This window comes from Myotis daubentonii, chromosome 10 (genome assembly GCF_963259705.1).
Source record: "Myotis daubentonii chromosome 10, mMyoDau2.1, whole genome shotgun sequence".
Lineage (NCBI taxonomy): Eukaryota > Metazoa > Chordata > Mammalia > Chiroptera > Vespertilionidae > Myotis > Myotis daubentonii.
Window position 1 is genome coordinate 22,820,653 of NC_081849.1, and position 15,148 is coordinate 22,835,800.

At 41.6% G+C, this 15,148-nt stretch overlaps 1 protein-coding gene across 4 annotated transcripts in view; it reads right to left on the reverse strand.

Moving 5' to 3' along the window:
* Positions 1 to 15,148, reverse strand: part of TNPO3 (transportin 3) — a 111,246-nt gene that overhangs the window by 69,047 nt on the left and 27,051 nt on the right. For 3 of the 4 annotated variants that reach the window (XM_059711751.1, XM_059711752.1, XM_059711754.1), the window contains 3 exons: positions 2,611 to 2,811; positions 1,621 to 1,694; positions 311 to 467 (listed from right to left, as the gene is read on the reverse strand). In XM_059711751.1, coding sequence (XP_059567734.1) covers positions 311 to 467; positions 1,621 to 1,694; positions 2,611 to 2,811 — 432 coding nt within the window. Of the gene's footprint in view, positions 1 to 310; positions 468 to 1,620; positions 1,695 to 2,610; positions 2,812 to 5,670; positions 5,903 to 15,148 lie in introns of all 4 variants that reach the window. The other variant, XM_059711753.1, reaches the window with a different exon arrangement.

Below are 15,148 nucleotides of genomic sequence, written 5' to 3' on the forward strand. Positions count from 1 at the left end.
TTGCAGACTCCTCCCGGCCCAGGCCCTGGTCAGGCCATGTGCAGGAGGCAACCAATCAATGTGTTTCTCTCACATATTTCTCTTTCCCTCTCTCTTCCACTCTCTCTAAAAATCAATTTTTTAACATATGCATTTGGAAAGCCTACTTTATTATATAATGGACTTTCAGCTTTAATGGAGGATAGGCGGACACCCCCTTGCCCGAATTAGTCTTTTATATCGAGGTTTTACTATAATGAAACTGAAGAACAAAATAACCACCATGGCTTTTTGCTCCTACACAGCAACTTCATATTGCAAACCTACTCACCAATAGAGATACCACTGTACTAGAGTAGAAGGCCAAATCTTCTATTATTTCTGTGCGTCGGTTAGCTCCAATTCGTAAGGAACGACTATGTACTTCTTCAGGTAACACTGTAAGGATCTCCAGCAGAAAAGGCAGAGAAGTCACATCATTGCTATATCTAGAAAAGAAAAGAGAGACATAAGATACTTAGAGTCAGAAAGAACACAATCACATAAGGTAACAAGAACCATCAGAATAACCTATGACAACAACTTTTGAAGGGTATCTGAAAACCAAAATTTCAACTTGCATAATCTTTGACCCAACAATTTCACTTCCAGATATATTTCTCAGAAAAATCTCATAGGTACATACAAAGATGTGCCCTGCAGTACCTCTTTGTAACAGTAAAAACATTGGGGAAAAATAAAGGTCCCTCATAATTAAACAAGATAAAAAAGGTTCCAAGTTATACAATAGAACATACATAGCCGTTATAATGAGATACCTATCTATGTCATAACAGGAAAAGATATCCAAAGATATACATGATAAAAGTATATGAAACATATTACATGAGTGAACAAATACATATACATGCATATGTACAATATAATATGTGTACTCTTCTTTATTATAAAATGCTTAAAGGAAAATCTAGAGGGCTATATAACCAATCATTAATATGAAATATAGGAATAAGGAGAAAAAAGGTGTTTGCTTTTTACTTTGAAATAAAATAAACTATCCATATAAAGTCTTTAATGACACACTATGCTTGGAGGTAAAAAGGACATTCACTAAGTTCAAAAATAATTTCCTGACCAAATGCCAAAATGCAAACAAATATCAAGATTATCTTGCCAAGACCATGAGGAAATGCTTTATTCAAAGTAGCAGGCTCCATGTATCTAAAAATAATATTGTCCCTGTAACAGACATGAAACACACCCCAATTAGTAAGAATGTATACTCACAACAATTTACAATTTTCAATTTACTATCATCTTAAACATCCTAAAATATTTTTATAGAATTGCTGATTTATCAATGAGAGTGATCCATGAGGCAATGAAAAGACTTTGCTGCAGTTGATTCAAGTGATGTGTGTGCATGTAAATTATGAGGGTCTTTTATGTTTCACATGACATATTTTTATAGTATTTAAATTTTAAATGATTTTCCTTTAACCTAACAACAGTTAATAATAAATAATTCTATGTTAAGAGTTTGGGGAAATAGTGCAAATGTCTAGCTATTGCTAACAAATTTCTCTGTGTAAGTTAATAGTAATCCCAAATGCTAGCATACAGTCAATACAAGTTACTTACTTTTCCACCAATGTTTGTACACACCCCTTCCATGAAGGCATCTGTAGGGCAAGGTCTGCTATTGCTAAAGCCAGCTGAATAAGAAGAGAAATTAAATAAATGAATAGAACAGATGAACAGAAATAGGGTTACCATCAGTATTAATTGACAAGAAACAAAAAATTTCTTCCAAACAATAACAAGACTGACACCCACAACTATCTATATCATACACACTCTCCCAGGTTAGCTACAAATTACTGGGATTTAAAGGTAACCTTTAAAAATGAAAAAGAAGAAGAAGAAGAAGAAGAACAGACAATAGATTTTCCTCAGGATATAACAATACTTACTTTTATTTGGCAATACCATAGAACTTCATGGACAGAGAAATTTTACTTTGTCAAAAAGCCAAAGCTACTGACAAAGTCAGCCCATTGACTCACTCCTCAAGTAATGAATTGCCATTTCCCATCTTGAAGACTCATGCAAAAGCCTCCTTCCTCTTCAAGGGCACTTCTATGCCAGGCAAAGAACACATATGTATGTATTCACTGAAGCTTCAGTTTTCCTTCCTAAAGTTATTTCCCTGTCTAAGGGGGAAAGGCCAAATGCTCTACTTCACCATTTCATTCATGACACTTTTATTAGCCAATCAGTCCAGAAAAGATTTTTTTAAAGGCAACTACATAGACCGCTGGCCCAGAATAGCACAGTGTTTTCATCATCTGCAATTTTAAGAGGGGTGGGGGAGCAGGTGGGGGGCACATGTGGCTGTCTATGAAACCTATACTCAACTCCCCCAGTCCCAGTATTTGCTAGTTTAAAATGAACCCTAAGATTAATACAAAATATTTAAATTTTCACTTTCTATCCACTTATAAGAATATAGCAATTAGTGTGTAATAAAGTTGTTAACATTACTTCACATGGTCTGGCAATGTTAATAAAAATTAATTTGATATCCAAATGGTCTTAACGAATTTCCCTAATGAGAAGCATAGGCTTTACCTGTGTTACAATGACAGGTGACAAGTCTTTCAAGTTCTGGATATGGGTTAGTAATGAGTCCCGTAAAGAGGCATGAGAGTCTGTGGGGAGCTCATAAAATGAGGTCTGAATCTTCATTTTCATGGTCTGTGCAGCAAAATAGCATGATTCTACATCCTGTCGAATCTGTAGCAACTGGTCTGAAATCTCCCATGCATGAACCTGAAAGCAGATCAAACAAAATGTCTTAAGGACTGCTTTTCTAAATAAATTTAATATTACACAACCTATATACCAAAGTATAATGAAAGAAAAATCTGACAAACTAAATTATCCACTAACCAGCCAATACTTAAAATTTATAGGCTCTATTAAACAAAAATATTACCTAAACTCTTCTGACTAATTCTAGGAAAGCATAAGAGTTATCAACTGAATCAAAAAATCTAAACCTGCTGTTAGAATCATTAATTGTGTAGGGAGGAGATTATGAAGAAAAATGTCCCAGAAGTTTCTACTCAAGCTAAAATGTCACTGCATAACTTTCCAACCCTAATGTATAGGTTGGCTGTTTCTTCTTTTTTCCACTTAAAATACTTTTTTCCACTTAAAATAAATATGCTTTGTTCACTCTGAGAATTGAGTCTGGAACCTAATTTAGTATATTAATAAACAGGAAACATTTCGATCTTTTGTTCCTGAATAAAAACTCAGAAAAACTCTCAAGATATCCCAAGTCAATATCTCACATAATTAAATTATTTTTATATATTTGGCAAAGTACTATTCATGCTATTAAAATCATTTTCAAAGGAGAAAAGAAGTGTTTGTATAGAAATAATAAAGAGAACAAAAGCATAGAATTTGGTCCCTAACAGCTAGTCATAGTTATAAAATGGATTCGTATTTTGAAAGATAACTTTGAGAATTAAATCGAGCAGCACACAATAGGCAACTAATTAACAACTGACAGTAAAGCAATTCTACACCAAACTGCCTCTTCATGGGAAAAGGCTAAAATGGACTGGCAATGATGGACTGAAAAAAATTTTCAGTCTTAATTCGGAAATAGAGTTAATGTGAAGAGAAATGACACAGATTTACCTAGTCAATTTTTTATGAAGATAGAGCACTTCACAACTAATATATAGTGATTTTTTAAATTATTTCAGAGAGGAAGGGAGAGAGAGAGAGAAACATCAATGATGAGAGAGAATCATTGATCGGCCATCTCCTGCATGCCCCCTACTGGGGATCGAGACAGAAACCCTGGCATGTGCCCTGACCGGGATTCAAATTGTGACCTCCTGGTTCATGGGTTGACGCTCAACCACTGTGCCACACTGGCTGGGCCATAGCTATTCTTCAAGATCTTTCCAAAGATAAACAGGAAGTCAAGGGAGAAAAAGGTAGAATAAATGCCTATACAAGTTTCCAAAGTAAACTAAAAATAGAGACCCTGAAATTCACCACAGGTTTATTGAAATAAAACTTCACTTTAAATCAGTAAGTTGGTGGAATATAAGCATGAAATATTAACTTCTTTCTAGATCATATTATTTTACTTTTTTTTGGAACTTGTACCCCAGCATGTTGCAAAAAACCTTCCAGCCACATAATTTTTAGTGATTCATTATCCAACCAGTAACTCAACTACATCTGTTACTTAATATGCCATTAAAATGTATTTTGCTCAAAATGACACTTAAAAAAAATAAAAAGATTATATGAAGCCTTGAAATCTCCATAAATGCCCTCATAAAAAGAGTATTTATTCAGTAAAACTAAAGAACTGTGGACATTTATAACAAAACTAGGTGTTACCTAGTTATCTCCAAGAACCCCAAATTTTAAGTGGTTGGGGACAAACCAGTGACATCAACAAGACTTGTAGAGTTTCAGTTTCAGTAGAAGCAGAAGTAGAAGGAAACAACAGGTAGCTAATGGATCTAAGAGCAGATGAACAACAAAAGAGCCAACAGGTATTCACTAGAAAGCACAGGGAGCCAACTTGAGGACTATATTTGAAAATGGAAGAGGTTTTGGTGGGTAGAAAAGGCGAATGAAAGAGGTCTACGTAAGGGCTAAAGAGATGGAAATCTCTATGAACTCTTGAAACTGAAGAGCTAGGACAGGGCTTTCAACTGAGAAGTAGTATGAACAAAATCAAAATCATACAGGACAAGTACAATTGAGACAAAGGGAACAAAGGAGAAGGTTAACAAAGCTAGGAAATCTTAGAAATAAACCATGTTTGTAAATACTACCTGAAAACAACAGAAAAGGAAGCTCTTTAAATTTGAAAATACTATCCTTAACCATGCCTTCTAAAAGTTCAAAAAAAACTAATTTCATGCAAAAATAAGCAAATGGCCCGGCCAGTGTGGCTCCGTGGTTGAGGATCAACCCATGAACCAGGAGGTTACAGTGTGATTCCCAGTAAGAGCACATGCTCAGGTTGTGGGCTCGATCCCCAGTCAGCAGCATGCAGGGGGCAGCCAATCAATGATTCTCTCTCTCCCCCTCCCTTCCTCTCTCTAAAGTCAATAAAAATATATTTTAAAAAATAAACAAATGAAGTCAAATGCCATATATACGGAAGTGGTTGAGAAGAAAATAATGAACAGAATAATATTCCTAAAAAAAAAGTAGGCCAGAAAAACATTTTTTAAATTAGCCTGAAGTCCAAAGGACATAACAGTCAACCTGAAAGAGCTTCCAATGGCCACAGTTAGAAAATCTGGGGTAATAAAATTAATTATGATAGTATTAGATTATAACTAAAAAATAAAACAAATATCCTTGAGTCATACAGGTAGGTGTGAATAACAACTGAATGACTGTTGAGGCATTATTTATAGGCTGTAAGACACTTTATATCCTATGCTAGGTAATGAATGTAGAAGGAATGAGAAAAATAGAAACACTACAGATAATAACTGCTACTGGCAAGATTCATGTATAAATGATAAAATTAGTGGGTGAAACTTTAAAGAGAAACATGATATATCAAAGTATCTCCCCAAAATATTTGTTACTGTGGTGGTTTTACGCTATGTCCACAAATTCTTTGACACTTACCATGTAAGAACTCAGACTACTCTGCTGGAGAGACAATGTACAAGACCAGGAAGTCTCTGGAAAGTCATGGAAAGCAAGAGGAGCCCAGCTAAGTCCAGCCTTCCAGCCATTCCTACCAGAGTGTCAAGCATGTAAACAAAGCCATCTGAGAACCTCCAGACCAGCCCATCCACCAAATGGATGCCTCATGGAGCAGAATTATCTTCCACGGAGCCCTGCTTGAATTCGTGACCTACAAAGTTATGAGACACAATGAAATTGTTTTTGTTTTAAGTCACTATGTTTTGAGGTAATTTGTTTCACAGTAGTAGATCATGAGAACAGACAATCGGATAGTATGTGCATCCTGATGAAAAAAACAGGATCAAATGACAATTATTTCAAATCATTCTGTGTCTCATCAAGCCTTTGGATCCAGCTGGCAATTTTCAGGAAATACAGAAGAGAGTAGAACTGCATCATACTGCAATCATCAAAATCTAGACCATAGGGAAACTCAGCAAGTCAAATGACCCAGATTCCTCAACAGATAAATAATCCACACACAGAGAAAGAACCCATAGATTAAAAGACACGCAGAAGATATTTTAAAATCAAACAGCAAGATCAAAGTAATGTGGAAGAATACCCACTTGGGTGATAAAACCATAAAGATAAACAAAGAAGGGATTACTATGAAAGGACCGTGGTTACTTTTAGGGAGAGGAAGCAGTTATTTCAAACAGGCCAGTGAAGTTCTATTTCTTAACTTGGTAGTGTCTATATGAACACTGTATACAGTAATTCATTAAGTTATATATTTTTTTCTATATCTGTTTAAAAACAGAATAGACAAAACAAAACAAAAATAATATTGCCTATTAAACTGAACTAGTCTGAAGTCTTCTCCCAAGTGAAACCTTTCAACCCACTAGAGATCAGGACCCTGTGAAAAAGTTCATTGATTGTGCAGCGCTATGTTGTGCTTTAATCTGAATGGCAGAAACTAGCAAAAAATACCAACTGATCATGCTGGGTTATATATATTTCTGACCAAACATTTCTATCTCCTTAAAAGGAGAGGTCTCAAAAATGAAGGAAAGAACCAAAAGTCAAAACAAAACAAAAATACTATTTCCTTCTGGGGGTAGGGATGCAAAGATTTATTTTTCAAGCACCTTTAATGTCTGAATATTTTTTAACATATCCTTTGGAATTGCCTTTAAAAATAAAGATGGATTTGTATTCCTAATATGGAAAGATCTCCAAATATACAATTGAAAAACAGATACAGGTACAAATTTGTAAGATCCTTTTTGTAAAAATGTAATTTACACTTTTTTGAAGAAAGTGCAATGAAGCATTTTTAAAATTGATTTTGAGAGAGAGAAATATCGATTTGTTGTTCCACTTATTTATGCAATATTGATTGATTCTTGTATGTGCCCTTAAAGGGGATCAAACCAACAACTTTGATTTATCTGGACAACACTCTAAACAACTGAGGTACCCAGCCAGGGAATAGAAAGTGTAGTGAAGCTTTGTGACACACAGGAGTTAGTTTTATGCTCTATATGCTCCCTAAGCAACCTGACGCTATCATTCTCATAGCATTTATCAGGTGCTTCAACTTTAGTTATAACATACTGGATGGCATTACACCAATTTTCCACCCTAAAACAAGTACAAAAGATGAATAAAAAAGAGCTTCTTTGAGGACATCAAAGCTATCAAGATAGCTAGAACATGAAGCTGCAAATTCCAGAGATGAAATAGAAAAGCACAGAGTTCAGCCCAATATTTAGCTCCACTTTTTCATAGGAAAAAGCATTTGCCTATTTCAAAGTGGAAGACAAGAGGCTAAAGAGCCTTGGGTAGTCTCATAAGACTGGGGAGATGAAAACAAATTTAGGGCACACCAAGGAAGAGGAGTCCTGGTAAATACTCCAGACTTTCAGTTGGGACTCAAGTGAAGAAAATAGAAACTACACCTCAAAAAAAACGGAAACATCTCCAAGGCAGACCAGATGACAGGCCACAATATAAGTCCTAATAAATATAAAAGAATTAAAATCATAGAAAGTATCTTTTCATATCACAATGAAAATAGTAAGGAAAACTGCAAAATTCACAAATATGTAAAAACTAGAGGCCCGGTGCACAAAAATTTGTGCACTGGGGGGGGGGGGGTCCCTCAGCCTGGCCTGTGCCCTCTAGCAGTCTGGGATCCCTCGGGAGATAACGACCTGCTGGCTTAGGCCTGCTCCCGGGTGGCAGAAGGCAGGCCCAATCCCTAGGTGCAGCCCCTGGTCGGGCTCAGAGCAGGGCCGATTGGGGAGTTGGGGCACCGCCCCCTGTCACACTCAAGGCAGGGTCGATGGGGAGGTTGTGGCGCAACCCCCTGTCACGCACAGAGCAGGGCCAATCCGGGGGTTGGGGCGCTGCCCCCTGTCACACACAGAGCAGGGCCCATCAGGGGGGTTGGGGCTCCATACCCTGTCACGCACAGAGCGGGGCCCATCAGGGGGTTGAGGAGCTCCCCCCTGTCACTCACAGAGCAGGGCCGATAGGGGAGTTGGGGCACCACCCCCTGTCACACACAGAGCAGGGCGGATCAGGGGGTTGGGGCACCGCACCCTGTCACACTCAGGGCAGGGCTGATGGGGAGGTTATGGCTCTACCCTATCACACATAGAGCAGGGCCCGTGGGGGGGGGGGGGGTTGGGGCACCGCCCTCTATCACCCACAGAGCAGGGCCAATCAGGGGGTTGGGGCGCCGCCACTCTCACACTCAGGGCAGGGCCGATGGGGAGGTTATGGCTCTACCCCGTCACACACAGAGCAGGGCTGGGGGGGGGGGGGGGGCGTTGGGGCGCCTTCCCTTGTCAAGAACAGAGCAGGGTGGATAGGGAGGTTGTGGCCCCACCCCCTATCACACACAGAGCCGCAGGGCTATCAGGGGGTTTGTGCGCTGCACCCAGTCACGCTGATCCCGGTGCTGGGAGGCATATTACCCTTTTACTATATAGGGTAGAGGCCTGGTGCGTGGGTGGGGCCGGCTGGTTTGCCCTGAAGGGTGTCCTGGATCAGGGTGGAGGTCCCCACTGGGGTGCCTGGCCAGTCTGGGTGAGGGGCTGAGGGCTGTTTTCAGGCTGGGACTGAAGCTCCCAACCGCTTCTTTTTTCCTTTTTTTTTTTTTTAATTCTGGGCTAGCTTTAGCTTGAGGCTTGGCTCCAGCTCTTAGGCCGCCTCCGCTGCTGAAAGTAGGTTTCTGGCCTTTGCATACAATGTTGCGAATCTGCTGGCTGAAGTCCGAGGTATTTGTTACAATGTTTCAAACTGCCTGCTCAGAGGCCTGCAGCCGCAGGCGGGAACCTTGGTTTCCTCCGTCACTGAGGCAAGCAAGCCTCATGTTAGTTTCAAGCTGCCTGGCTGCCGGCCGCCATCTTGGCTGACAGTTAATTTGCATATCTCGCTGATTAGCCAATGAAAAGGGTATCGGTCGTACGCCAATTACCATGTTTCTCTTTTATTAGTGTAGATTAAAACATTTTAAAGCAACCACTGGGTTAAAAAAGAAATTTGAAAAAATCTTAAGACAAATGAAAATGGAAACAAAACTTATGAGATGCAGCAAAAACAGTTCTAAGAGGGAAATGTATAGCTACTTACTCTTACGTTTAAAACAAAACACATCTCAAACCAATACCTAACTTTATACCTTAAAGATCTAGAAAAAGAATACACTAAACCCGAAGTTAGCTTTTGGAAGGAAATAAAGATTAAAGCAGATATACAAAATCCAAGATTTGATTCTTTTTTTTTTTTAATATATTTTATTGATTTTTTACAGAGAGGAAGGGAGAGAGATAGAGAGTTAGAAACATTGATGAGAGAGAAACATTGATCAGCTGCCTCCTGCACATCTCCTACTGGGGATATGCCCGCAACCCAGGTACATGCCCTTGACCGGAATCGAACCTGGGACCTTTCAGTCTGCAGGCCGACGCTCTATCCACTGAGCCAAACCGGTTTCGGCCAAGATTTGATTCTTAAAAAAACCAACAAAATTGACAAACCTTAGCTAAATTAACTAAAAGAGACAGGGATGAAATGACAATGAGGGCATTATTACCAATTCTAAGGAAATAAAAAGGATTATAAGAAACTAGAGGCTTGGTGCCTAAGCTGTCAGCCGAACATCCTCAGCATTGCTGTGGAGGCGGGAGAGGCTCCCACCACTGCCGCTGTGTGCACCAGTTCTGAGCCCGGCTTCTGGCTCAGCAGCGCTCCCCTTGTGGGAGTGCACAGACCACCAGGAGGGAGCTCCTGCGTGGAGCGTCTGCCCCCTGGTGGTCAGTGTGCCTCATAGAGACCAGTCATTCCACTGTTCGGTCGATTTGCATATTAGGCTTTTATTATATAGGACTAGAGGCCTGTTGCACAAAAAGATTCGTGCAATAGGCCTTCCCTTCCCCTGGCTGCCTGCACTGGTTTTCCTTCGGCACCGGGGACCCAGGCCTTCGCTCTGGCCAGAGCCGCCTTCAAAGCCTTCGCTGCTCCAGCTAGAGCCGCCTTCAAAGCCTTCCCTGCTCCCGCCAGAGCCGCCTTCAGTCTTCGCCCCGCCGCTTCCCACCTACATATGCAAAATAACCGCCACCTTTGTTGGCAGTTAATTTGCATATCTCGCTGATTAGCCCATGGGAAGTGTAGCAAAGGTACGGTCAATTACCCTATTTGTCTATTATTAGATAGGACTAGAGGCCTGGTGCACAAAAATTTGTGCACTCGGGGGGAGGGGGTGCCTCAGCCCGGCCTATGCCCTCTTGCAGTCTGGGACCCCTCAGAGGATGTCCACCTGCTGGCTTAGGCCCGCTCCCTGGGGGATCAGTCCCAAGATGGCAGTCAGACATCCTTCTGGCAGCCCGGCAGCCCTCGGGGGATGTCCACTTACCAGCAGGGAGCAGGCCTAAGCTGCAGTCAGACATCCTTAGTGCTGCTGAGGAGGCGGGAGAGGCTCCCGCCACCACCGCTGTGCTGGCAGCCATCAGCCTGGCTTGTGGCTGATCAGAGCTCCCCCTGTGGGAGCGCACTGACCACCAAGGGACAGCTCCTGCATTGAGCATCTGCCCCCTGGTGGTCAGTGTGTGTCATAGTGACCAGTCATTCCCAGTTGTTCTGCTGTTAGGGTCAATATGCATATTACCCTTTTATTATATGGGATAGAGGTCTGGTGCATGGGTGGGGGCTGGCTGGTTTGCCCTGAAGGGTGTCCCAGATCAGGGTGGGGGTCCCGCTGGGGGGCCTGGCCAGCCTGTGTGAGGGGCTGATGGGTGTTTGCAGGCTGGTCACACCCCCTTCAGCTTCAGGGTGGGGGGTCCCCATTGGGGTGCCTGGCCAGTCTGGGTGAGGGGCTGAGGGCTGTTTGCAGGCTGGCCAAGACCCCTGTCGACGGAAGCTCCCAGCCTCTCCTTTTTTTATTATTATTTTTTTTAATTCTGGGATTTATTTACCTTCTATAATTGAAACTGTACCTTGAGAGGAGCTCAGAGCCAGCGAGGGCGGGCGGAAGGGAAGCTTGGCTTCCTCCATCGCCAGGGGCAACCCACGCCTCCTGCTTGCTCCAGCTCCGTGGCCACAGCTGGCTGAAAGCAGGTATTTGGGGTTTATTTATCTTTTATAATTAAAACTTTGTTGCTTTGAGTGGAGCTCAGAGCCGCCGCGGCCGGCGGAAAGCTTGGCTTCCTCCATCATTGGGGCAACCAAGCCCTCCTGCTTGCTCCAGCTCCGTGGCTTCCAGCTGCCATCTTGGTTGGGTTAATTTGCATATAGTCACTCTGACTGGCTGGTGGGCATGGCTTAAGGCGTAGCAAAGGTACAGTCAATTTGCATGTTTGTCTTTTATTAGTGTAGATACCATGGAGGAGAACCAAGATGCGGCCTCCCACAACCACATCAAAATTACAACTAAAATACAGAACCATCATTCAGAACCTACTGAAATATGGCTCAATGGAAGTCCTAGAAAAGTGAAGTCCTTATAATTTCGGGCTGTAAAAACCAGTGGGGATTGTGGCTGAGTGACTCGGAGGCTGCTGGAGACCCAGAGAGCTCCTCTTAAAAGGTCTGCGCGTGAACTTACTTGGACTCACTACCTCTGAACTCCAGCCCTTGGGCAGCGGCTTGGGGAGGTTCATGGGACATATGGGGAGGAATTAGACTGCCTGACATCGGAGCAAGAACTTGGAAGCGGCTTTCTCCCAGACAGGGGTGCTCACAGGGGTCATTGTTCCTATGCTGAGACCTCCCCCATTGCAGAGCTGACTGGAAGCCATATCTGGGTTTCCATCAGTCTGGCCCACACAGTTCGCTCCATTCTGGTGATTTCTTGAGGCCCCACCTCATCCAATTTGCAGCTCCACCCAAGCTTTCTGCAATGGCTTTCTCATATGGATGGCCTATCCTGGCTCAGGCTTCAGACTTTCCTAAAATCTCTTAAGAAAGCAGTAGCTGGCATCACCATGCTCCATAACTATCAATAAGATGCCCAAGACCTGGCACTAAGATCAGTCTGCCTGGCTTCACAGTTTGGTCTCGCCTGGGCACTTCAAAGCCTAACACAAGTAGCAGTCATCTGCAGATCGCTCTGTAGCTCCTGCCCGCTGGCCCCAGGCAGTGGCTGAGTTTGCACCTCCCAGCAGGCCCCAGAGCCAGTGCACCCAGTAGACAACTTCAGACCATACCAGATTACAATTGTACACATTCATAGCAACACACTCAAGGGACAGACTCAGTGAGCACTAAAGCCCCACTGAAGCAAGTCCTGCTGCACAGGTGTGTCTTCTGCACAACAGCTTTTCCACTGTAGTAACAGCTGGTCTTCACAGCCAATTGGCCTAGAGGTCAATTCTTCCCAGTGATGCCAACGTCAATTAAGGCTCAACTACAATAAGACTGTGCACACAGCAAACACGGGGGTGAACCTAGAGTGCCCAGCTTGGGTGACTGGGAGCCTGAGCCATTGGGCCCTACAGGACACCTACTACACAGGCCATTCTACCAATTCCAAGAGACATAGCAGCTCTACCTAAAACATAGAAACAAACACAGGACACCAAGAAGCATGTCACAAATGAAAGAACACAAGAAATCTCCAGGAAGAGAACTAAAGAAATGGAAGCAAGCAAAGTACTAGACACAGAGTTCAAAACAATGGTTATAAGGTTGCTCATGGATCTTAATGAGAGCTTAAGGGACTTAGTGAGAACTTCAAGAACCTCAGTAAGAACATCAAAGACATGAAAAAGGACTGTAAGATATTAAGCACATTCCCCCTTAGCTGGTTTGGCTCAGTGGATAGAGCATCGACCTGTGGACTGAAGGGTCCCGGGTTCGATTCTGGTCAGCGGCACATGCACGGGTTGCCGGCTTGATCCAGCCGATCAATGAGTCCCTCTCATCATTGATGTTTCAATCTCTCCCTTACCCTTCCTCTCTGAAATCAATAAAAAAAAATTTTTAAAAAGAAATTAAGCACACTCTAATTGAAATAAAGAAAAATTTATAGGAATTCAACAGTATAGTAGAGGATTCTGAGAATCAAATCAATAATTTGGAATATAAGGAAGCAAAAAACACCTAATCAAAAGAGCAAAAAGAAGAAAAATCCAAAAATATTAAGACAATATAAGGAACCTCTGGGACAACTTCAAGCATAGCAACATTTGCATTATGGGATGCCAGAAGGAGAAGAGAGAGTGTAAGATGTTGAAAACTTATTTGGAGAAAAAATAACAGAAACTTCCCTAACCTGGTGAAAGAAATAGACTTACAAGCCCAGGAAACCCAGAGAGTCCCAAACAAGAGGAACCCAAAGAGGCCCACACCAAGATACATCATAATTAAAATGCCAAGGGTTAAAGACAAAGAGATAATCTTAAAAGCAGCAAGAGAAAAGCAATTAGTTACCTACAAGGGAGCACCCATACAACTGTCAGCTGATTTCTCAACAGAAACTTTGTAGGCCAGAAGTGAGTGGCAAGAAATATTCAAAGTGAAGAACAACAAGGGCCTACAACCAAGATTGCTCTATCCAGCAAAGCCATCATTTAGAATTGAAGGTCAGATAGAGCTTCACAGACAAGAAAAAGCTAAAGGAGTTCATCACCACCAAATCAGTATTACATGAAATGTTGAAGAATATTCTTGAAGAAAAAGGAGGAGGAGGAGGAGGAGGAGAAGGAGGAGGAGGAGGAGGAGGAGGAGGAGGAGGAGGAGGAGGAGGAGGGGGAGGAGGAGATGGAGGAGAAGAACAAGAACAAGGAGGAGGAGGAGGAGGAGGAGAAGGAGAAGAAGAGATAAAAAAATATGAACAATAAAATGGCAATAAATATATATCTACAAACTGAATCTAAAAATCACAATAAACAAACAAGGAATCTAATGAATAAAATAAACTGATGAATAAAATAGAACCAGAGGCAATGGAAGCGTTGCACAGACTGACGAATGGGTGGGAAGAGATGAACCAAAGATCTTGTATGCATATATGCATTACCTATGGACACAGACAATAGGTTGGTGAAGGCCTGGGTTGGGGTGGAAACCAGGTGTGTGTGGGGGGGCGGGGGGATAGGGGGCAGCAAAGGGGGACCTATCTGTAACGCCCTATATGCATTTTTTAAAATAAACATTGAAAAAAATACTATGAACAGCTATAGACCAACAAATTAGATAATGTAGGTGAAAAATATTATTGTCAATACTACCTAAAATGATTCACAGATCCAATCCCTATGAAAATCCCAATGACTTTTTTTTTTGCAGGAACAGAAAAATCCATTAGAAAATCCATATGGATTCTCAAGGAACCCCAAATAGCCAAAACAACCTTTAAAAAGAACAAATTTGGGGATCTCACATTCCGATTTCAAAATGTACTATAAAACACAGTAATAAAAACAGTATGGTACTGGCATACAGACAGATACATAGACCACTGGGACAAAATCGAGAGCCTAGAAATAAACCCTCACAAATATGGTCAAATGATCTTCAACAAGGGTGCCAAAGCTAGAAAATGGGGAGATTGTCTCTTCAATAAATAGCGAAGCTCTTCAACAAAAACTGCATAGCCATATGCAAAAGAAGTTGAACCCATATATAAAAATTAACTCAAAATGGATTAAAGACTTAAATATAAGACCTGAAACTATAACTCCGAAAAGAAAACATAAAGGGGTGGAAACTTCATGACATTGGATTTGATAATGATTTCATAGATATGACAGATACCAAAAGCACAGGGAACAAAAGCAACATTAGACAAATGGGAATACATCAAACTTTAAAACTTCTACGCAGCAAAGGAAACAGTCAACAGAGTGAAAAGCAAATCATAGAATGGAAGAAAATATTTGTAAACCATCTATCTATATATTCCATCCGGAATATATAATGAACTCCTACAATTCAACAACAAAAATCCAAATCACCCAGT